General features: G+C 38.2%; 1 protein-coding gene across 1 annotated transcript in view; it reads left to right on the top strand.

The window, feature by feature from the left end:
* Nucleotides 1–22,907, top strand: part of LOC103770941 (calcium-dependent secretion activator 2-like) — a gene marked incomplete at both ends in the record, with an annotated part of 62,503 nt that extends 39,596 nt beyond the window's left edge. Inside the window, 2 exons of the mRNA XM_008938218.1 lie at nucleotides 13,183–13,294; nucleotides 22,768–22,907. Coding sequence (XP_008936466.1) covers nucleotides 13,183–13,294; nucleotides 22,768–22,907 — 252 coding nt within the window. The remainder of the gene's footprint in view (nucleotides 1–13,182; nucleotides 13,295–22,767) is intronic.
* Nucleotides 22,908–23,119: the final 212 nt, after the last annotated feature.

Consider the following 23,119-nt stretch of genomic DNA (forward strand, 5'->3'; position numbering starts at 1 on the left):
GGGCACACTGCTGTCCCATGGACAACTTGTTGCCCACCAGGACTCCAAGGTCCCTCTCTACAGAGCTGCTCTCTACCAGATCTCCTCTTAACTTATCCCTCAGGTTTATACTGAATATGAGGTATATAGGATGGAATACCTTGTTGGTTAATTTAGAGTGACCTGTCCTGGCCACTCCTCCCTATAGGTGCCCCCTTTTACTTTCTGCCCCCCTCCACATGGTACACAGGATTTAGCAGTGACCTTGGTCTGCACGCCAATCCTGGGTAGTAAATTTAAACGTGAAGCGTTATCACTGCTAGAAGCAGACACTCTCTGCAAAAATATGCCATTTACTTCAGTAAGTACAGTTAATTAGAAGAGATACAGCTGAAAAGTGAAATCACTGAACAGATTTAGTTCTGTTCTAAGCCAAACCAGGACAAACAAAAATATCAGACTTTACATGATGAGAAAATGTTAATGGAGCCAGGATATTCTTCATGTAAATGAGACAAATAAGATAATATTTTGCTGCCAATAATTGCTTAACCTTGTAAAAAGGCTATTATATATTAGAATTATGTGAAGAGTGCATGATTAAATATTTGACCAGAGGAGGCAGAGAACCTTGGTCAAGACTGCACAAGTAAAGTCAGTGCTGCTTGCATTATTTTTATGCAATATTCTACCAGTGTTAATTCTATAAAATACGTGAATATGAGTACTTGTGGATAAGTAATTAAATATTACTTAGCAAAAATGTTATCAAACTTTTTTTTTTAAAAAAAAAGGAAAAAAATGAACTTAAATTCTAAAATTTAGACCTTCCTTAAATGACATGGTCACTTGAAAATATAATACCTTTTTTGATAAACTGTTTTGAGGCTATGGCCTTAGATGATATTTCTGAAGAAAAAAAGGATAGACGTTTATAACTGGTGACAATCATGTTCCAAGTATCAGCTAGTTTTATTTTTTCATCATTGTGCCTGTTTTTGATTAAAGAAAACAGATACAATCATACCTACAGCTGTCACCTAACTTGTGGTTGCACAGCAGAGATGTACAGTGTGTAAGTGCCAAGGGTTAGGGCTGGGCCAGCCACTAGATGAATGACAGACACTCTCTGTTAACCCCTCTCCCTTCACAACGGAGTAGAGAAAGGGAATGAGGAGGAAATACTTATGGATTGGGAAAGAAAAATAGAACAGCTTTAATGATACGGTTACAATCAAATATATACAAATACGTACAAAACAAATATCAAGCCCAAGCCCCTTGATGACAACTACATCACCATCTCCAGGGATCCTGTGGGCAGGCACTGGAAAAGTCCCAGGGTAGTCTCAGCATCAGACAGGAACCCCATTCAGGAGCTGGATTCAGGAACTCATGGATTTGGATCGAAGGCAGAAAAATGGACAGAGTCCTCCTTGGATGCCAGCCATTGAAGAAGAGAGCATGACCTTTGTGGTCCTTCAGCTTTTTACTGAATATGACATATACGGGATGGAATATCTTGTCAGTTAATTTAGGGTCACCTGTCCTGTCCTCTCCTGCCCCAGGGGTGCCTTTTTACTTTACAGCACCCCAGCGTGGTACACAAGATTTAGCAGTGCCCTTGGGTTCTATAGAAAAAAGTATAAGCAAGAGCCTTCTACATACCAATCCTTGTAGTAACTCTAAACATCAAGCATTATCACTTCTAGAAGCTGACGCTGTCTGCAAAAATATGCCACTAACTTCAGAAAGTGCAGTTACTTAGAAGAGACTTAGCTGAAAAGTAAATTCACTGAGCAGAGGATATCTGGAGGACAAATTCTCCTCAGGACTTTGCTTCTTGAACGGTCTCTTACTTGATGGGTTTCACCTGTTCTCTTGACTGTTACCTCTGTATGTTTTTTTCACTTACAGATAAGTGTAGTGAAATCCACCACTCATCTTTCAGGGGGTAACAAACAGCTCTACTCCAGCCTACTTTTGTCATCTAGGCTTATTTTCTTTACAACATGGATACTCCTTATGCAACATTTACAAAGTGGGGTGGTATGTTAGAGAAACTCTGTGTTTTGTTAGTAAGGTCATTTCAAAGGCCTTTTGAAATGCCTGAAACATAATTATATTGATGTGGACAATGTTGAAAACTTGGTGAAGGTGAGCATGATCCTTTAATAAGTATTTTAAAATTTTAGGGAAGCCAGTGGGATAAAGATCATGACAGGAAACGAAGTCTGTTTTCATAAATTAGATTTGGCTGAGTTGAATAATGATTATTATAATTTGCTCTAAGATTCCTCTTTATATCTTTAAAGGATAAATTCCATTATGGCTTTAATCTTGTCATAGGTCAGTAAGTCCTTTTTGGATTGTCATGATTGGAGCAATTCACAGAATACAGTGGAAGGAATTACTTTTCAAAATTTTGGATGCTATGAGCAAATACCATATATGTCAGTCTGGTATCCAGCTGTGAAAAGGAAAAAAGAAATTGCCAGTAGGAAATTATATGGTGTTTTTTTGCTTCTGCAAAGGAAAATATAGAGAAGGAAAAAAATGCATATTTTTCCCAGCCTGTATTCTGGATTAGTGATGGAAGAGTTTCACAAAAAGAATATGAATTTGGCTGAAAATGTACATGACAATTTTATTCAGTTATTCTTGATGCCTGATAAGTTGCTTGCTTCTTTAAAGAAAAGGAATAATACCTAATCAGCTCAAATATTAAGAGCAGTATGATATCCACAAAAAAAGTGTATGGGATTTCTTCAAGAAGTAAGTTTCTATACTTATGTTCTGTCATCAATTACTATCTTATATTGCCTAAGAGATTTTTCACCTCTCTTATTGAAGAGCAGCATGAATTATATACGGGCTTTTACTATTAAAAGAAATTTGGAACTTGACTGGATAATAACCTGAGCAACCTGATTTTAACTGGTCTTGCTCTGAGCAGGGTTTGAACTAGATGACCTCCAGAGGTTTGCTCCAGCCTAAATTCTACAGTGATTGTATGATTAACTCCCAAAATACTGCCTCGTAAGTCCATCTACCTATGGGACTTGTGAAAACCAACACTGTTACAAAGGAATATTCACTTGTCAGATCAAGACAATTGTGCCATGGAAAAAACTGGGATGAGAAAAATAAAGGAGATAATTAAAGTTGGTTGTAATCTCTGCTCTCCTTGAGCAGTTAGCAATAAACATAATCCTTCTGCCACCAGGGCATATCTTTTTAAAATTTTCTTCCCTAATCTTTTTGATTGTTCTGACTAAATCCTGGTTGTTCTCCTTGCTCCTGTGTGCTCAGCATGCTAATAATTGACTGAAGGCAGACAGGATTTCTGCCCTGGTGTGATGTTTGCACTTCTGAAGACTGTGGCTTTGGTGTACTGCCTTCTGCTGCAGCACTTAGACCCCAGGCAGAAAGCTGGTGGGATGAGGGCTTTATGATTAATAGGTTCTCTGTTCTGAGTCACGATATTAACCCTCCTCATCTAGTGTCACTGCTGGAATGAATAGCTATTTTGGGGCAACTGCCTCCTTTTAAAATGTATAATGACATCACATGTCTCTTGTAAGACTGAGAGCAGTTTCGTTTCATAGTGCATTTTGGAAACCTCAGGCCTTGAAGGTGTATGTCCCACTGTTATCCTTTTCACTGTAACCATCAGGGCTTGGAGAAAGACTGTTTACACACTGCTTAATGTATATGATATATCTGTTTGCATTCTCATTCCCACCTCATTGAGAGTAAATGTCAGTAATACTTTGCAGACAGAGGTTAAGTATTTTCTAACATTGCACTAAAGGATCTATAGATGTGTGATCCAGCTGCAAACTGGAAGGCATTTGGCTATGGATGTGTGGGGTTGAGCCAAAGACAATTAAAACCTGCTTAGAAGAAAAACATTTTGGATCAGGCTAAGCCTCATGCTAATATAGCTACATGGTCTCTGCCTGGGTCAAAGTGAAGGCAAAGACAGCCTGTAAAGTATCATGCAGAGGGATGTAGTCTGTCACAGGAAAAAAAAAAATAGAAAAAAGATGGGATTGGGAAGGGTTACATCAAATTTTATCTCCACTCTCCCTCTGGAATACTCCGATAGGGTGGATTTTAAATTTGTCATTCAGAGTGGTCTTCATCTGCCTCAACTTTGGAAAATATAATTATCGTTTGTGGGCGATAATTGGTGTGAAAACAATTCCTTTGGATTTCTCTTAAGTTTTGATGCAAAATGGAACATTCCAATTATATTTTCAAAATATAAGTTTTTTTGTATCTTGGTTTGAAGACACTTTTCAAGAATTTGCCTACATTTGTTGTAAGCAATGTAATACAGGTACATTTAAAAAATGCTAAATATTTGACTAGATAAAGTGTTCGAATTGGAACAAACCTTATAGTTTTATTTAGTTTTGATTTGTTGTTTTTTGTGAAAAGAAAGGTTGAGGGGAAGTGTTTAAAAGAAAAACTTTTTGCTTTTGAGTCCTATTCAGACTGAGAATACTTTGTACATCTCAGATGCTCTCAGACGCTTATGACGCTCAGAGAACAGTTTTTCACCTCACCATGAGCAGACTTCTTTGCTGTCATTCACACACTATCTGCTTTGATCCTCAGGGGTGTCAAGACATCCCGTGCTTTTAGAATCAGAATAATCCACTCAACAGATGAAGAAAAAGGAATTTATAGATCTTGAAATTTCTTAATAACTACATAGCATATAAGGTATGAGTTTACAGGTTAACATGCGTACTTGGAAGCAACACCAGCAGATTGAGAGTAGGAGGACAGCAGAAACAAAGGCAGAATAGTGTGGACAGCTGATAAGAACTGTAGGAGTCAGGAAGAGAACTAAAAGGTGTTTCAGAACAAAAGAGAAGTGGTGCAACACCAGATGGAACACTGAAATTTTCTGATTTGATTCCTGGGTCTTCCCTGATAGACTTTGCAGACTCAGATAGGTCAGTTTATTTTGTGATTAGATTTCCCACATTTTTAGACTGAGATGACATCTATCTTCTTCATAAAAATACTGTCATTTTATCAACATTTGTACAACATATTGAAGGCATAAAGTGTCACATAAATTCTAAATAACACTAAACAAATGGAATTTGAAACTTCTAACAATTTTGTGATGGATTCATAATTATCTTTTTCAAAGAAAAAATAAATATGCCCATAGAAATTTTGAGAGCATAGATGTCCATGTCTTGCCTTTATGTCCATCACCAGCTCCTAGGTGGGTTTGAAACATGGTGGGAAAAAGGAGTTAATGCCTCCCATGAGTTCTTCACACAACATGTAGCAATGGTTCCCAGCACCTGGCAATGTGTCAGTTACCTGTTGTTACCTATCCTTTTAAGTCTTCACCTTGTCTTGGTTGACTGTATTGAAAGTGAGGTGGGAAAGCAAGTCTAAGTAATAGTTTATTTGTACTGTTATATATTTGTGGTGACAATACTTGTCATAATAGCATTCTGTACTGTTAGAGTGCACTTTTTTAATTTTCAATGTAGAAAGCTTAAATAAGTGGTTTTACTTAGTCGCTTAAGTAAGTATGCATTGAACCCATCCTCTGGTTTTCCTTTCTGGTTTGTATTAGACACTTTTTTATTTTGAAGAAAAACTATTCACAGTTTTGTCCTTTTTTTACAAGTGATTTTTTTTCAGATATTAATAATATTTTATATTCAAAAATAAATATATGATTATATCTAGCTCATTATTAGTTCTGTGATATATGGTTAGTAATTTTGAGATCTGTTATTTCTTTTATTTAAAACACTATTTTTACCAAAAGCAGACCCTGAAAAAAACACCATATTATCGGATTATTCTTTTCACCCTTTCATATTAGTCTAGTTGTGTAAAGAGGCTTTACAATATAGCATATCCATCAAAACACTGTATCCTTAGCGTTGCCAAAGTAAGGATTCAATTCAGAGCTTTCAGTTCTTCAGAGCAGTTCCAAGAAGGGATTGATAGTGTTTTGTTAACCACCCTGAAACATTTTAATTTTTTAAAAGGTTTTGCTGAATCCACAGAAGAAAAAACCAAAAATGTTCACTCTTTCTAAGTGCCCTTATGAGATAGTGACTCGACAATGCATTCAGAAATTGAGTGCCAGGCTACCAAAGTGTATGCAGATAGAGGTGCTGAACACCCAACTTCTTCATAAGGGAGGTGCTGAAGCTATGGCTTGTTAGTCTGCATTTCAAACCTCTAGTGTGCCAAGTCAGGGATTCCCATATAGATGGAAATAAATGAAGAATGGTAAACAAGAAAAAAAGAAGGAAAATAAAAAGTAAGGCACAGTAGTGTAGACTCTGCTTAGGTGGAATCAAAGGTGGCACTTAAAGGCAACGGTATGGCTTTCTATCCTTATACCAAAATTTCTCTTTTTTTTCTGTACTTCTTACTGTCATTCATCTCTGTAGAACAATTTCTTTTACATATCTATGTTGTGGAAACCTTGGGGTTAAAACCATTACTATTGTAATGCTCCTTGACTAGCTGACAGTCTGGGAAGTATTTATACAAAGTATCGGTGTTTCTACATTAAGGACTGTAAAAAAATGAGTCTCTACCTTGCAGCAAGATTTCTGCAGGAAACTGTGGAACCAGAGTAACACAGGGAAGAAGATTAGATGAGGTTAGTGATGAAAGGCCGAGATACTTGGACAAGCTGATAGCTTAGTGTGCCTGCGCATGGAGGTTGTCTCTGCTTCTACTGTAAAAGGATGTTATGATTTGTTCAGAACTTTATGCATTGCCTGTCAGCTGCAGTTTAATGTGCTTGCTCTGATGGAGGAGATTATGCTCCTTGTACTTCCATCAAAATAAATAGAGAAATGAGACAACGTAGATTTTTTTTTTCCCCCCAAGAAAAAATATTTGCAACCTAAACCACATTATAAACATTATAGAAAGGTAGAAACATACAAAGTTTTCCCCTTGTGGTTTCAAATCTGAATTCCAGATACGACTGATGCAATGGAGAATATATACATAAATATATGCAACATTACAACCATTATTTTTTCATATATCTATAAGGAATAATCATTACCCTGTTAATGATTGATGCTGTATAATAAACTTCTGTGGGTTGTGCAGTAACATTTCAACATCTTTTTTTCAAGAATTTTCATTAAAGGGAGAGGCTGGAAGGTTCATAGTATTTTGTAAGGTATGCAAAAGAAAGAAAATAAACATGCCTGTGGTTATATGAGACAGTTGTTAGTGTTAGGGCTGTGGTTTCTAGTCCTTGCCAAATGGATAGGTATTTCTGTGCTCATAAGAGAAAAGGAACTACTTACCATATTGTCTCTGTTTAAGGGCTCAGGGCAGGACCCCACAAAGCAGAATTTGTGTTCCCCCTCCCTATCCCTCAGTTTTCCCCAGGTAAAGAGATAAACAAAGGAAGGCAGGGGTAAGATAGGCTCTGCAACAATTGGAAGTTAATAAAAATAAAGGATATTGTTTAACAGGGAACAAAAAGCAAAAAGGGAGGTAGATATATATACAAAGATGGGAGGAATACAAAATAAACAAAGATATACAAAACCCAAATCTGGGATGGCACACGATTTACTCAGAACCACATGGAATCAGGCACGCTGATGCTCCAGCACACCAAGACAAAGAGCAAAAGGGCAGGAGAGAGAAAACACCCACCTCCTGCCTCTTTTAAAGAGGTGGCAGAGGAAGGGGAGGGAATAAACTGCTCCCCCCAGGACCCTCCTGGGTCCTAGAGATCACCTGTCCCACCCCCAGGCCTTAAACCACACCACATATTTATCCAGTTATTAGTGGAGAACTAGCAGCAATTGGTATCAATTAATACTCTCTTTGGGAGTCTCAGTGAAAAAGCCAGGACCAGGTAAGTGTGGTTTTAACTCTATTTTTGTTTGGCTGAGTGGAGCCTCCCTGTGAAACTGCAGGTGTGTTGTCAGATGGCTGAGGGGTAACTTGCACTGCTGGTACAGTGGCTTGCTTGCCCTCCTACGTTTTTTCTCCCTCTGTCTGCATTTATGCAATTGTGGTTAGTACTATGCAACGCTTCATAAGTTCCACATTCACACAACGCTTCGCTAACAACAGAATGCTTGTCAGATCTGGATTTAAGGTGTTTTGAACTAGCTTAAAGTGTCGTTGTAGGCAGATGTGTCAGGGAAGTGCTGAGTCTCATCTGTCTTTTTTTTTCTCCTGGCCTTTCATCTCACAACTCCCACCGTGAGTATGATTTCTAACCTGAAGATTATAGGTACCTATTTTTCTGCAGTTGCAGTATGTTTCTAAGCAAAGTAGAAACTAAATTTGTATAGATTATTGAAATGGTTGAGACACAGAGATGTTACGGAGACCTGAACTTTGTATTTCCAGTCCAGCTCCAAAATGTGCAAGGATGAAGCGCTGGTAAATCTCATAGTCCTGTGGAGCAGCTGGACACCTACCAAACTGGTTTTGGTGGGTCTCTGCTCATTGCATCTCTGGATCACTTCTCTGCATGAATATGAATTAAGAAAACTCTTTCAGAAGACCTCTTAAGGTAATTTAATGAAGAATTAAGAAACCCATTGAGGTAGATTTATACAGTAGATTTGAACCAAGAGTCAAACCTAGAAAGTTGCGCATGGAGACACCAAGGAGGTCAATAGACTGGTATTGTATTCAAAAAGGAGATTTCTGAATTGCTTGGGAAAGTCAACTCCCGATGATGCAAAATTCTGTAGCCTAATACTTTGTCAGAAAGAACATGTTCCAATAAATAGGGCTAAATTAAATTTTCTAGCTGTTTGCTTAGATTAATAAATTTTATAACATTTACTCCTATGTAAGACTGGAGATTTGAGATGTCATAAAAAAAGTTTTGACTGACAAAGACCATGATTAGAGTGGAAAACCTGAAAGAGAAATTTGTTGCTGTTTCCGTCATACAAAACGTGTTCCAAAATAAAGTAGAAAAATAAATTCGCTTAGGCAGGATTCTGTGACACAGTGATAAATCTTTACCTGAAATAAGCATCCACCTCCTTGCTGTTAGTGGGTACTTTTGCAGTGAAGGAGAATCAACTTTGGCAAAGGACTTTGTCATTAATTATGATATCAGCTCACATACCTCTGACAGCAGCAGAAATATGGTAAAAAGATTGGGGCTTATGGCTGAAGATGATCAAACATCAAATCATTGCCGTTTCTATAGTGAAGAGAACGAGTAGGTGAAAGCAGAAAAATTGTGTATGCAGAGGAAAGTGATGTAGCAAAATGAGACCCTGAAGAGGCAGAATTTGTGGGGTTTTTTAGACTTAAAGTTGATGTTTTTGGAGGTCTCATGTATGCTACACAGTCTGCGGCTGACAGCGCAATGAGCAAGGCTGTAGCATTTAACATTGAAATTATTGTACTTTTGACTACTCTCTAGCAAGATTAAAAACAAAACAAAACACCAAGAATGGGAATTTTTTATCTTAATAATGATACTGCATGAGATCCACACTTCTTATGACAAAAATCTTGAATTTTTCATCTAGACTTATTCAGCACCAAAATTGTTCACTGGACAGATATTCATAAACAAACAGCTCCTCCAAATGTATGGAAGTGGCTGGTTTGCTGTTTCAACTGCTTGCATACATTTGTTAGTTAACAGACTCTATTACAAATATAAAGCATTACATTTTTCTATTATGTTAAGACTATTAAAGGTATACCTTTTGTAATTAGCAAGTTCTGAAATTAGATGAATTCATTTACCCTTCTTCTTTCACTCTTCTTTCTACAGTTCAGTATCTCCATAGCAGAGCAAGCTTGAAATAAATTGTCTGCAACATACTTTGACTTAAATGAAATCAAAATCGTGCATTTTTTTTACAGAAAATCAAGTTACAACCTTCAGGTTCACTTGTTCCCCTGTATGAAAAGTCAGCTGTAGGTTTTATTTTCATACTGAAAATATTTCACTGTCATTGCTGTTGAAAGTTAAAAAATAAAGAAAATTAACTTTTCTTCATTCGGTACTCTAGTTCTGGAAGGCACATTGTTAGTTCTTATTTAAAAATAGTCAAAAAGTTGTTCAGTTAAAGAACTATGAAGTTATTCAGTCTTGTGAATAATATGCAAAATCCTTTGTACAGTGGTTGGCTTTTAATCTGTGGATCAGAAAGACAATTCTGAGAAGTGCTATATTTTCTCCAGGAAAATATCAGGGTGCATCTCCAACCTTAAAAGAAAAATACAGATTTGTCTGACCTTTACCTAGCAGCTTAGCTTTTAAATGTAAAGGAAATTTTCCAGTACAACTACTCCAATGAGATTAAGCAGATGTGAAAGCAGGAAAAGTTAGTATTTCAATAGATATTAATAAATGCATTTGACAGAAGACAAATGTGTTTTGGAAGAAAGATGTTAAATTTTTGAGAAACCAAGTGGATATAACATTAGCACTGCTGCTGCTGGAACAGTAGCTTCTCCAATGTTGTTTGCAATTACATGATATCTAATTTTAAGTTGATTTGTACATTGAAAATCTGATAAATCTTTCTATCCTCTCAGATGTGGAGCTGAAAGTGTGATATCTGTTTCAATAGAATTTGGTTAAAATTAATTATTATTCACAAACAGGAAGAATTAAAAAAGGCTAGCCCACAACTGCATGCTTTACTCAGTCTATCCCTCATTTTGGATTACCCTTAATAAAAATTGAGTGCCCTGTTTCTTGTTATATCCATGGCATAATCTTTACAGGTTAGAATTTTATTTCTAAAAAGACGAAAGTTTATTTGTGGGTGCTGACAGTGTAAAATACAGACAGTAAAGTCATTCTTATTACTGCACTTCATTTTGTACTGACAAAACAAAAAAAAAGTGCAAATTGTGAATTGTTATTATCAGCAATGTTCATATGGGCTAGCCTGAAGCTGGGAGCTCAGTGCTATATGTTTTGGTTATGCTTTAATTTCTGATTTCCACTTCAGTTAATGCCTGATGCATTAATAGCATGCATAATAACATAATGTGCTTTTAAATGTACAGCATATACTTAAACTTGATTTCTGTCTGGATTATTTGGTCTCTCATACCTGTGTTCATTCTTGGAAGAAGCAAACTAAACCGAACATGATGACACTTCTGTTTTGGCTGCTTTCTCCCAACTGACGATTTCAAATGGTATGAAGCGATACCTTTGCCACATGACAAAGTTCTAAAGAAACAGGGCTTGTGTTCTGGCTATACACAAGGAATAAAAACGGAGATGAGCGATGAGCCTTGTGCAGTTTGCTCTGATATTGGCAGCTGAGGGGAATATCAGATGCCCATAAGTAAGCATAATGCTAAAGAACATAATCTTGAATTTGTCGTTTCAAACAGAACATGATTCCTCACATGTTCTTTCATGAGGAATGACGTTGAAGTCTAGGCAGTAAAATCTGTGACCTTTGCTCTACCAGATAATTAATTCCAAAGACACGATCCTAAGAGGCTATGAGACTTAGCTGAAGTCCTCATCATCCAGGAGCACGAAGATCAATTCAATGCCTGAAATGTTTCCACCATGACTGTTAAGCTTAAGGAATTGATTCTGAGTGTTGCTTTTGAGCCCAGGTTTTTCACTTAGTGCTGCAGAAGGAACAAGGCGTGAGAGAAAGATGTCACTCAAGTTTAGTGATCAGATCTGATGTTGAAGATGATTTCTAGTCCTCCATGAGTGCCAGCAAAAGGTGGATGACTGCATGTTAGTTCCATCCACATCAGTCTCTTACGGCATATCCAAATTAGAGAAGCAGCAAATTCTGCCAGGCTCCCTGGGCACGACTCAGGTGTCCTATCCCTCCCTGCTGTGTCCTGCAGAAATGGAGACTTGATACGTGTCTCCAGAGAAATCTGCACCACTTTCTGAGGAGATCCTGGAGCTGGATGTTGAGGTGCCCAGACCCCAGCACATGCTGTGGGACATACCTGCTGCTCAGCCTGCAGAAACAGCCATCACTGGTGATGTTTTCATTTGACAGACTGGGTTGCTTCTCTTCCCCGATAGTCAGGATGACTTCCGATTTGGGTTTTTTTCTGTCTGAGTTAATGGTTCCACTAGATCTTGGTAGAGATGCTTTTATTTTGCTTGTTATTTTAATAGTAGTTTCTTTTGGTGGTTTGGGTGGTCTTATCCATTGCAGTGTGCACCGTTGAAGGAGTCTGATAGCTCAGGGACAAATATATCCTGGTCCCCAAGAAAGTGCAGCTAACAAATGTTTAGACTGTGTTTTTGTTTGCAAGACAGAATTCTTCCTCTAATGCATCCTTTTATAGAGTATACTCTTACGGTCACCTGTGTTCTCTATTACTTTAGTTTCTGCTAATCATAATATCTCAAGTAGTAGAAAAAAGTGAAGAGAAACTGGAGCTGCACTTACATTTTACATTTTGTCTGTGCCTAGTAGCGTAATCAGAGTCTGTATCATCAGTTCAATGAGTACCGTGCACTTTTTTAGGAAAATGGAATAACTTGTTGGAGGAAGTTGCAATCTGATTTGTGTAACTTTACTTTCTTGGTACCACTGGCACTTGGGGCAGAGGGAAGACTGACAAACCAAGTGTCTTAACTGAGATAAGAGATTAACAGCTAGAAGTGTGTCTGCCTAATTTAGCTTCTCTAAAAGCATGAAGCCTTGTGGCAGTAATTAACTTGCAGAGCTATAGTCACTCTGATAAATAACATCTTTTTTTTATTTTTTGTATTTATGTCTACATTTTTCCTACATGGTTAAGTTGTAACATCTCATGAAACATAAGGTTTTCTCTGGTTAAGTCTCTTACTTTATGCATAGTTTGGCTACCTAAAGTTAAACACACAAATATTTTTTTTAGAATTGAGACGTGATTCTTTATCTTGTGCATACAAGTCAGTGAACATAACAGATTTAATAGAAATTTGTGAATCATTTTTTGTAACAGAAGTCATACAGAAAAACCCTGATTTGTCTTATCACAGAGAAAAGCCAATTTTCCCATGTAGATATTAAATCTTGGATGCTCAAAAATGTATGTCTTCTCTCTCTAAACCTCCTTCCCCAGAAGTTTGGAAATTTTGTTCTAGGAGTGCGTTAATAAATATTCTGAGCAGCAGATTACAGTTCTATCACTCTCAGGCCTATCCTCAGCAGCAGTTAAGTTCTGTTCTTTTATTCATTGCAGATGGGGAACTCAAGGGGATTTCACCACGACTCACCCTCGGCCTGTTGTCAAAGTAAAACTCTTTACAGAAAGCACCGGGGTGCTGGCACTTGAAGATAAAGAACTGGGAAGAGTGAGTATTATGTGAAATGTGTGAGAAATGATGCATAGAAATGAGAGTATTGATAAAACATGCCATAAAACTGTATAAAGGCTTCAGTACAGCACCTGCCCTGCTGCAACTATACTAAGCAGTCTTCTTTCTTTTAAGGGTGACTTTTCCTAGTGTTCATGACACAATACATTGACTTGGGTTACCTTTCAGACACTTGCATCAGGGGTCCATGATGGTTCTTTTTGTCTTGTTTAAAAGCTTTTTAATTCCTAGGTGACCTACCAATGCTTGTAGCTGTTTGAATTAGGAGTGAAGAAGAGAGAGAAGACTTGGTGTGTAATAAACATATGACTGAGGAAAGTGGATGAAAGACTTCAGTGATGGAAGGGGGGCAGGCAGAGTGGAGGGAAGGAGCTGATGGAGTTATGTCAGACTAAAATAAGAATTCTCAGTCTTTTACTGTATTAGCTTCACTTTGCTTTTCATATTTGCCCTATCTTGCATCCTTTCATGTCCTTCTAAAAGGCTTCCAAGGTCACTTTGTCAAGGGTGGCCAAGGGGAAGGTGGGATCTGCATGGGGAAGGTTTCCAGTAGGGGTAAGACACTGGCAGGAGCCAGGCAGGCATTGTGACAGACACAGAGGAGCCACAGGGGTGCAGCTGAGCAAGCCAGAGGCTGCAATACCTGGATTCAAAACAACAAAAAGAGACACTGAAAGTGTGGATTCACAGGGACTCCACAGTGCTGTTAAAGGCAGAGAAGTTTCTTCTCTATCGTGGCTTGCTCAGTCCTTTCAAAGAAGCAAAAAAGAAAATCAATGCAAAAGTTCAGGGCAGTGGAGAGTGGATTATGTGGCCTTTGTGAACAGTAGCCAGCATTGTCATTGCCAAGGTCTCGGAGAAGAAACATCAGCAGAATAAAGAGGCTAAGAACTGCAGGTATTGACAGGATCCTCTTGCTCTGCAACCTTAAACAGGCAAAGTTCAGGTATAACCTTGGTCTGCTTTCTTACACTGCAGCTTGTCTGAGTTTCTAGGACAGGAGGTTAAAAAGATTTTACATTATTTTAAAGAATAGAAATAATTTTAAAGAAACGTAAAATCCTGAACATGGCTTTTGTGTTAACTGTATCCTGTTCCCCCAGGTGGTTTGGCTTGTGTTTTCTCCCTGCCTCCTCTCCCATCCCACTCCTGACTGCATTCTGACACATCCGTATGTGTCAGCTGGCCAAAACAGTTCAAAGAAAGTTGTAACTTTCCTTTCTTGCTTTGGAGAAGTGAGGGGAGAGAGAAGACAAAAGCAGGCAGAGGGGCTAGGACTGAGCCAACTGGACTCTTGTTAGATGGAGTCTGACCCAGCTTTCCCACAGACAAAGCAAAATATATAAAAGCTGAGGGAGGAAAGAGGTTTCTTCTGTTTCTGTTGCTGATTCTTACTCTCCTGTTGCTCTTTGGCAGAGAGTTTGCATGCTCTTATCATATGCTCTGAGGTCTGGCAGTTTGTACCAGAATGAGTTTGTTTTTTTTTTTCCATTTGTCCTTTCCACAGAGGACAAAAGCTTTTTTCCCCTTGTGTTAAAGCTTGTGCTGAGATAAAAAGATGCTTGGATACTGATTTTACATTTTATAATCCTTTCCTGATTTACCAAAAATGTCCAGGCCATGTCCTTGCCTCATAAATAAATTAGCAGAAGATAAACTTCCCAGAATTACTTTATGTAGAGCACATGGTCCTTAGTAGTGGAAAAGAACATGAAAAAGGGTGTGTTGGCTGTGCCTCAGCCTCTGTGGGCATCTGTCCTCCTGTACCTTCCGGGTCTGGCAATACTCAGGGTTGCTGAAGGCACCTTCCAGCTGTGGTGGTAGATGCTCAACTTGTGAGAAGGGGAAATCTGCCAACCTACCTCTCTGATTTAACCAGACTATTTGAGAGTGGTGATTGCAAGCTTCAGTGGAGACTGGGACAATTTTTACAGAATAATTTTAATTGTACACTCATGGTGAACATTTTAGTTTTCAATGCCTTGTTGTGTTGTTGATGCCTTCATTTTCTCGTTCAAGAGATTTAAATTCAAGTAGCCTTTGAAAAGATGCAGGATCTCACTGGATAAGTTTAAATCTAATAAAGTCTGGCAACTTCATGCCCAGCCTGTACACTGTGTTGACTTGCAGGAGTGCACGTGATTCAGCTAGGTTTGTTATAGTCTGAAAACACCTGAAGGTACTTCTGCTGGTATTTTTCCTGTATTTAAAAATTCATCTCAAACCTGCCCCTTCTGAGGCAGGCTTGCTGTGGACATTAATTCTCATCTGTCAGGTACTTTCTTCAAAGCATGTGTCTTGAGCTGATACTGCTTTTCTACGTTATTGAAGTTTGCATTTGCCATACCCTGTGGTTATTGTAAAAGTTTTGTTCTGTTAAATTTACAAGTAGAAACAGAAGCTACATGATTTGAATTTTGAACTTCCATAGCATACTAAAGGGTTTCTTCTGCTACCAATGGATTTCTCATAACTGCGGAGGAGAAGGCATTTCCATTGACCCCGTTAGTGCATGTCAGTCTTTCACCCTTCTGAATTTAAGGTGTAGACCCTGATCTCAGTGTGACAGCACTACGGCTCCTTGGTTTCAAGAGGGGACACTGCTGGTTTCCAGAAGTATCTCCCTCAAGGCAGAGCAGAAGGGATGGAGGCCCATGCATTCAGTAGAGAAGAAAGAGCATACTTAGAGCTTGATATACTCCCTGTGAGGAGGCAGAGTCCGGGGTCTGCTCAGGCTCTGCTGCAGAAGTCACCAGGTGAGCACCAAGTGACAGAAAAGTTGTTGTCTGTCCTTACATCTTATCCCTTCAAGGCACTGAAGAAGTGCTTAACCAACAAGAGGTAGTACTTACTCTGTCACTTGTCTGACATTACTCTCTCCCTCTAAAAAAGCCAATATAAGTCCAGTCATGAATGCTGAGAAAAGATTTTGCTTGCTGTGAGATGTTCTTCTGATGCCCTGCTGACCACTTTAAGTGTTTTCAAACAAAAAACAAATCTTAATCTTTATTCTCTGTTCTACACAAACTGGAGAAGAGTTGGACAAACTCAATTTTCCACTGAAAGAAAAAATGGATATGTGCTGTACAGGAGGGGAAAGGCTGTTATTTGGATATGGCTTCTGCAGATACGTGCTTCTGGAGTCGTGGTCTGTGTCCGTGGTTGTGCAGACCTCAGCATCCAGTGAGCCTCTGAATTTAACTTCTAGAAAGTGAGGCAGGCAGCATCTTTGAAGCTTTAGTTTCTTCTAATGAGGAAGTGTTAAGAACTTACTTTATTCAAATAGCTTTGAAAGATGTGGCACAGTTTTCATGTGACTGACACTGATCTGGCCACTTCAGTAATTTTTGTATGTGCACACAGAAGTCAGAATTGATGTTTGCATTTGTACATCCAACACCCGAGGAAGCGTGAAGAAGCCTTCAGAGTTTGGACTAAATACTTCTGAAAGTCAGGCTGGTGCTTTCTGAAACTCAGGGATCTGACACCACTTTTCCTTTTTTTGGTACTTTGTATATGAAGATGTTCAAGCCTAGTAATTCAAAGTGACAGCCATTGTGCTTGCTTAGCACACATGTGAATAGAGTCTGGGAACAGCGAGTGCTGTTTGGTCGCTGATACTCTCTGAATGTGAGAATATTTTAGCCTCGTTGCTCCCACTCTTCAATTAGAAGGGAACTGTTGTCTCACAACCTGCTTGTCACAGTCAGCTGTAGCCAGCAATAATCAGCTGTGCAGTTACATTTTTTTTTCCTTTGGTGCTGTTACTCTGGATTTGATTTAAAGACATTATAAAATAGCTGTAATGGCTAGGTACCCATACTAGCATGAGCCCTTAGTTTTTGAATGCTGAGTGCACTGTGTGTGTTGTTTATCTTCAGTACTGCGTTCAGAGAGCTGCTAAGCAGAGACAATTTCATACTGTGAATATGTTAATTTAAAGGCTTCCATCCTGGGGAATGTGTTTCTCCATCACATTTTGAAATGACTGAGGTTTTGTAGGTCTGAGTTTTTCTGTCTTTTTCAGTTTGGAAGACTGTAAGAGGTTGCTTCCACTCCCTCTTTTTCTCTTGCTCCCTGAGCAGGCTGCCTGTCAGCACCCTGCTATGTTTGGCTGAGTGTTATTGTTTCCACACTAACAGGGTTTTTCTCAGTAGCTTCTCTGAGAATGCCTCTCATCAGAAATTGTTCAGATATTTTTCATTCAGGCATGCTTTCTCTTAGATTTGGGGGAGAGGCTCTTTGGGAAGGACTTAAAGACAACTTTCATCAGTTGTTAAGATCTATTAAGGTAAGTGTTCGGCTGGAGCATCAGCAGAGGCTCCCTGATTGCATAAACTGCAAAGTCCCCCCGGTTCCTTGTCACCAGCAGTATTTTAGATCACTCTCTCAGTGTGTGCCTGTTCGGTTTTTCTGTTTGCTTTTTGTTTCTTTTTATAACCACCTGTTACTTGAAGCCTTGTCTCAGTGTTTCAGCTGTACTATAGCCATAGCTGAAATACAAGTCACTCAACAGGTGAGATGATGGAGGTTATGTAAAATACTCATAATGTCCCCTGGTGATCAAGCTTTTATTAACCCTTTCTTTAGGGGTTCCCTATATGAGAACTTTTCTGAGGGAGTTACTTTCAAGAGAGCCGTCTCCTTTTCCTATTTCTACCTCCAGTCTTCTCCGTTCCCTCGATCTTCTTTTCCTTCATCCACCTGACAGCAGTGCATCATGACTTAGCACTCAGAGGATGTGAGTGCAGTGCTGTGCTTGGCTGCTGCTGGGAAGTTCAAAGGAACTTCACTTCTTGTCACACTGACAGCAGCTTCTGGCTCTCTGACATCAACCTGGATTTGGGCAATGGTCTAGCATAACTCAGAACAGCTCCAAACTTTCAAGTTAGGGGAGAAGGTGACTTGGAAGGAGACATTTCTATCAAAACCAGGTAAGTGTCCCCTAACTAAGGGTGGAGCTGTTCATTTTGAGATTTCTTGCATGATCATAAATGTATTGTTGATTATGAACAGAGTTCACAAGGCTGCTTATGACTAAGGCAATGTGATTCAAGATTCAGTCCTCAACTGCTTATAACTTAAGGAGATATTAAGTGTTGAGACTAATTTTTTTCATCTGGGTATGGAATAAAATGAAAAGAAAATATGGATTTGGTCAATGGCAAAACCCAATCCTTTGCAGCACCATTTGTTCTCTGGAAGAACACATCAGCAAAGGGAACTTGTTTTGTTTCATAAAACCTGGCTTTCCTGTTGGGCACCATGCAGCTTGAAGAAAGGACAGGAAGCTGGGTGCCCAAAGCAGCAGGGCTCCCTGGGGTGGCAGGGAAGAAGGCAGGATGGGGCACACCAGGCTTTGGGCACTTCCCTGAGGATGAGTACAGGTTGAGGGTTTTGTCTGCTTTTTGAAGATGGCCCAGACTGTTTTATGAAAAAGAGACTGTTGGTGGGCTGCATCTTTATTTTCTTTATGTTTGTGTGTCATGAGCTGTAAGCCTGTGAGGGCAAGACAAGGATTTTCTGTAACAATGCATTAAGTGACATCTACCTCTCAGCCAGGTCATTAAGGAGCAGCTGCATCTTTTTCACTTTGATCTTTTTTGCTTGTGTCAGGGAGCCAAAACTTGGCAGTCTGCTCAGAATTGCCACAACTGCCAAACTCTGGTGCCGAAGGTCCGAGATCTCAAAACCTGTCTCAGACCATCCCAGCTTAGAAAATTTATCTCATTTCAAATACTTGAGTCAAAATAGTGGATAACTCCAGCTCTTGGGTTCAGTTCTTGAATTTCATCGGTTTGGGTAGGAGCAGGGAATGGAGAGGGGGAGTGGCCAGGATGCCAAGACAGGAGTTGGCTAAGCTGAAGTCAGCCACAAGTGTGGGGTGAGGGAAAAAAATAGACATTGTCTTGACTATTGATTTTTCTCAAGTGTGTTTGCAGCTTGCCTTTTAGCTTTGTTAGTCCCTTTTGCAGGCTGCATTTTCTTTTGATAACTGGACAGCTGTGGCCAGGGATGATTAGCTTGAGAGGTTTGTCTGAATATGGGAATACCAATAGGAAGTATTTCTGCACAGCACTTTTGACTTCCAACCTTCTGTTTGGTTATCTGTTCTGAGAAAACAAGGTTGTCTCAAGTTTTGTTTGTCAAAGCTTCCAGAGTGTTTTGCCCAACTCAAATTTTCTTTCATACCTTCAAAAGAAGATATGATCAATGTGCCAGAGGTAGAGGAGCATTGATACTTGCTTGGCTGGATTGACCGTGATGTACTTCAAACTTCTTCTATTGTGGTCCAGCTGGGAACAAACACACAACTGAATCACAATAAACAATGATTAGTTAAGTTGTCAAATGGTATTAGCTTCTTTCAACCTGTCATATTTTAAGCCTAGGAGAGAAACATTTTCAATCATTCACAATTAAAAAACAATGTTTTGAGACCATCACCTTGCACAAATCCATACATTTGTTGCTCTATAATATTTAGATTTCTGTGGGGTTTTTTACATCTGAAAAAGTGAACATGCTACTTTTTCGGTTACAGTGTGGTCTGAGGAAAAGCAATACTAGGTATAATCAGACCACATGGTCAAGTATTTTTAACAATCATGAGATGATTGAATTTACTGAATTATCTCAACCCACACTTTTCTGAGACTATTATTTTTCCTTAAATCAGCTGAAGCAATGCAGTGCACAGTTTGCACTGCATTGTTTGGTGCAATGTTTGGTGCGTAGCATTCTGGCCGTGAATACTTCATCATACTTTTTAATGCAGATTACCTGTCAGTTTACTTGTTGTAAACACAGTCCTAGACTAACAACTCATAGTTCTCTCTGCTGCTGCTAGATAATCTACTGTAGTGATATTCAGAGGTATAAGAACAACAAAATAAGATAAAATAAAATAATTAATTCAGAAATGTATGATATAGTAGGTATGTTTTATATACCCCAGAGAAGACATACAAATTGATACCATTTGCTTTTTTAAAATAAATTGTAGAACAGCAGCTAGAAGATTATAAGTCCCTTAGGCAGTGCTGAAAGGAAATCTGAAACAGAATACCCTGCAAGTTTCTCCATGGACAATGACATTGCATTGCAATGTGCCATAGTGGAGAGAATGCTTTTAATACAAATTTCAGCAGCTTTTCACTTGTTCTATCAAGGACTGTTTGCCCAGTGGTTTGGTTTCAGTGATTTCATGGAAGCTTACAGTTTGATAATATGGTACACAGTGGTTAGCAGTGCCCTTAAGGGTAATATTAGTATGAAGGTTGTTGTGAAGATAATTAGTGCCTGTCAAAAGCTTTGTGTGCATACGTGTGTGTCTGTTTGTGTGTAATGATATAAAGTTTGATGACAAAGTTCTTTCAGCTCTCATTGTTTAAAGCTGGAAGGCATGACAAAGTGCATACTTAAATATTCTGCCAGATACTTACTCATTGTGAGAGGTTTGAAAACAAAGCTCCAAAATACTTCTTTAAAAATTCAGAAGAGGATTGTCAGTACTGAACTTATGAATTAATTATACACTTGTCTGCTTATATTTTTATCAGCATTCTAAAAATTTAAGAAGTTGACAGGAGAAAGGTGTCACTTGAGATGCATGAGCTGTAATAAGCTGTTACAGGACGACAGCAACTACAGCCTGTAGAAAAGGAAAAATTCGTAACATCACCTACAGTCCTAGTGAATGCCAAGTGATGAAACGCAAGGAATGAGTAATAATTCTGTTTATATAACTTGCATTTGAAAAGCTAGACAAACTAAAAATCGTTTTCTGTCTGATGCTTCAGAACTCAGAGGTTGCCATGCTCATAAGGCTTTTATATTTTTTTAAGGGATGGCTTTTACTCAAATTGAAAATCTGTTTGTTTCTTGGGAAAGAAGGAATAAGCTCTCTTACAGATAGTGTTTGCTATGCATTTGCAAAAAGGAAAAAAATAAATGTAGCCTCCTAGTTTTTTTAAAACCAGAATATATTTTTTCTTTTCCTGTCTCTTTAAAAGGTACTGAAGGTACTCAATACTTCTGACAGGTTATTTCTCCCACTGGTGTTATAAAGGTTGCACACTTGATGAGGGGTTATGCATCATTTTTCTTTGCTTCACTAGAGCTCCTGATATTAACGGGCTACAGGAACGTGTTTCTGTAAAATACCAAGATGAGAAGCTGAAGGCCTTCAGCTTATGTCATCTTTCAGATGATTAGATCTGAATGACACTATTGTAATATTTTTGCCTTAATAATGTCTGTTAGATTTATGCTTGCTTGGAGATTCTTACTCAAATCCTTGTTTTAACTTTGCTAATAACACAGAGGAGAATATATTGTGTTTTATATATGTGACACAAGGCACAAGGACTGTGTATAAGGAATTAACTTGATTGTTCATGTTATGATTCATTTTGGTTTTCAAGAAATAAAAGATGTGGAGAACATTGGGGTTTAGAGTGTTGTCACTTTTGAAATACTGCTTGGTGATAATTCAGAACTTACTGAATGATATGCAAGTCTTCCAAATAGTATGTTTAGAATATTTTAGAATCTAAATGGATTCAAAAGTAGTGATTATAATAAGAATGAAAGGAAATTATGTTTCACCATCATTTAACTGCTAAATGTGTGAGTGTGGCCAAAGACTTCATGAAGTAGTAATATTTAATTGTACGACTAAATGGATAAACTTTCTGGATAGTAAATACATACTTAACAGTTTGTGAATCATATGAGTATAAAATTAATGGTTAGCTAGTAAAACTATCAAGAAATGTATGTAAATGTTTTTAAAATTAAATCCTTAAAATTCAGTGTAATTTTTTTTATATGTCTACCACTGTGATTAAACAAAAGGTTTGTGTCATACCATATGTGAACTGAACATCGTATCTTATATTTTTTATGCTCCATTTGCAGCAAGGATGCTTTGGAATTCATCTCAAGCTTCTGTGATATTTACTATAATTGGCTTTTATTAATGCTAATGATAAAAAAATGGAGCTGGTAAGAAAGAGCATATATGTCACTTCTGGAGGGGCAGTCTGTTGTATAATGCTACAGCAAATTGTTTCAGTAGGATATTTCTGGAAGACCACTCTGTAATGTAAAAGTTTAGGTTCTTGTTTAATTTTATGTGACCATTTTCAAATGTTAACTGTTCCTTTCAGGTTCAAACTGTTAATTCAGAATGAACTAACAGAGGGGGAAATTTTATTAACTCTTAATATGAAAATTCCCGTTTGTAAGAAAATTAACGGGTTCATTTTGGAAATTTGTCTATTACAATAAGATTGATTCAGGTGGTTTATTAGATCTATGAAACCTTTTTGAGCCATCTTTCAGACTAGAGGAGATGCAACATGTCTGCTTGAAAGTTTCCATTAAAGGCTAGCAGATTTTTTTTTGGTATCAGTTAATTGAAGTGTTTGTTTGATGACTTGCAGGTAGTGTTGTATCCAACGTCCAATAGCCCAAAGTCACCTGATCTGCATAAAATGATAGTGCCCAAAAACAGCCAGGACAGTGACTTGAAAATTAAACTGGCAGTGAGAATGGATAAACCACCTCACATGAAGCACTGTGGGTAAGTGTCCATTTTCTGGCTGTCTGTATTTATTATTTTGCTTCACTATGTCTGTGTTTAAGCATATGTAGCTACAAACAAAGTTTGTAAGACATTATAGATATGTACAACAGTTCCTATAGCATGGCATTGTCTTATATCCTCTTTTTATACACGAAGTTTGGAATAGTCAGGGATAACATGCATTTCAGATGTTCAGTGATGTGTAAAGC

This window comes from Merops nubicus, unplaced genomic scaffold (genome assembly GCF_000691845.1).
Source record: "Merops nubicus isolate BGI_N331 unplaced genomic scaffold, ASM69184v1 scaffold4124, whole genome shotgun sequence".
Lineage (NCBI taxonomy): Eukaryota > Metazoa > Chordata > Aves > Coraciiformes > Meropidae > Merops > Merops nubicus.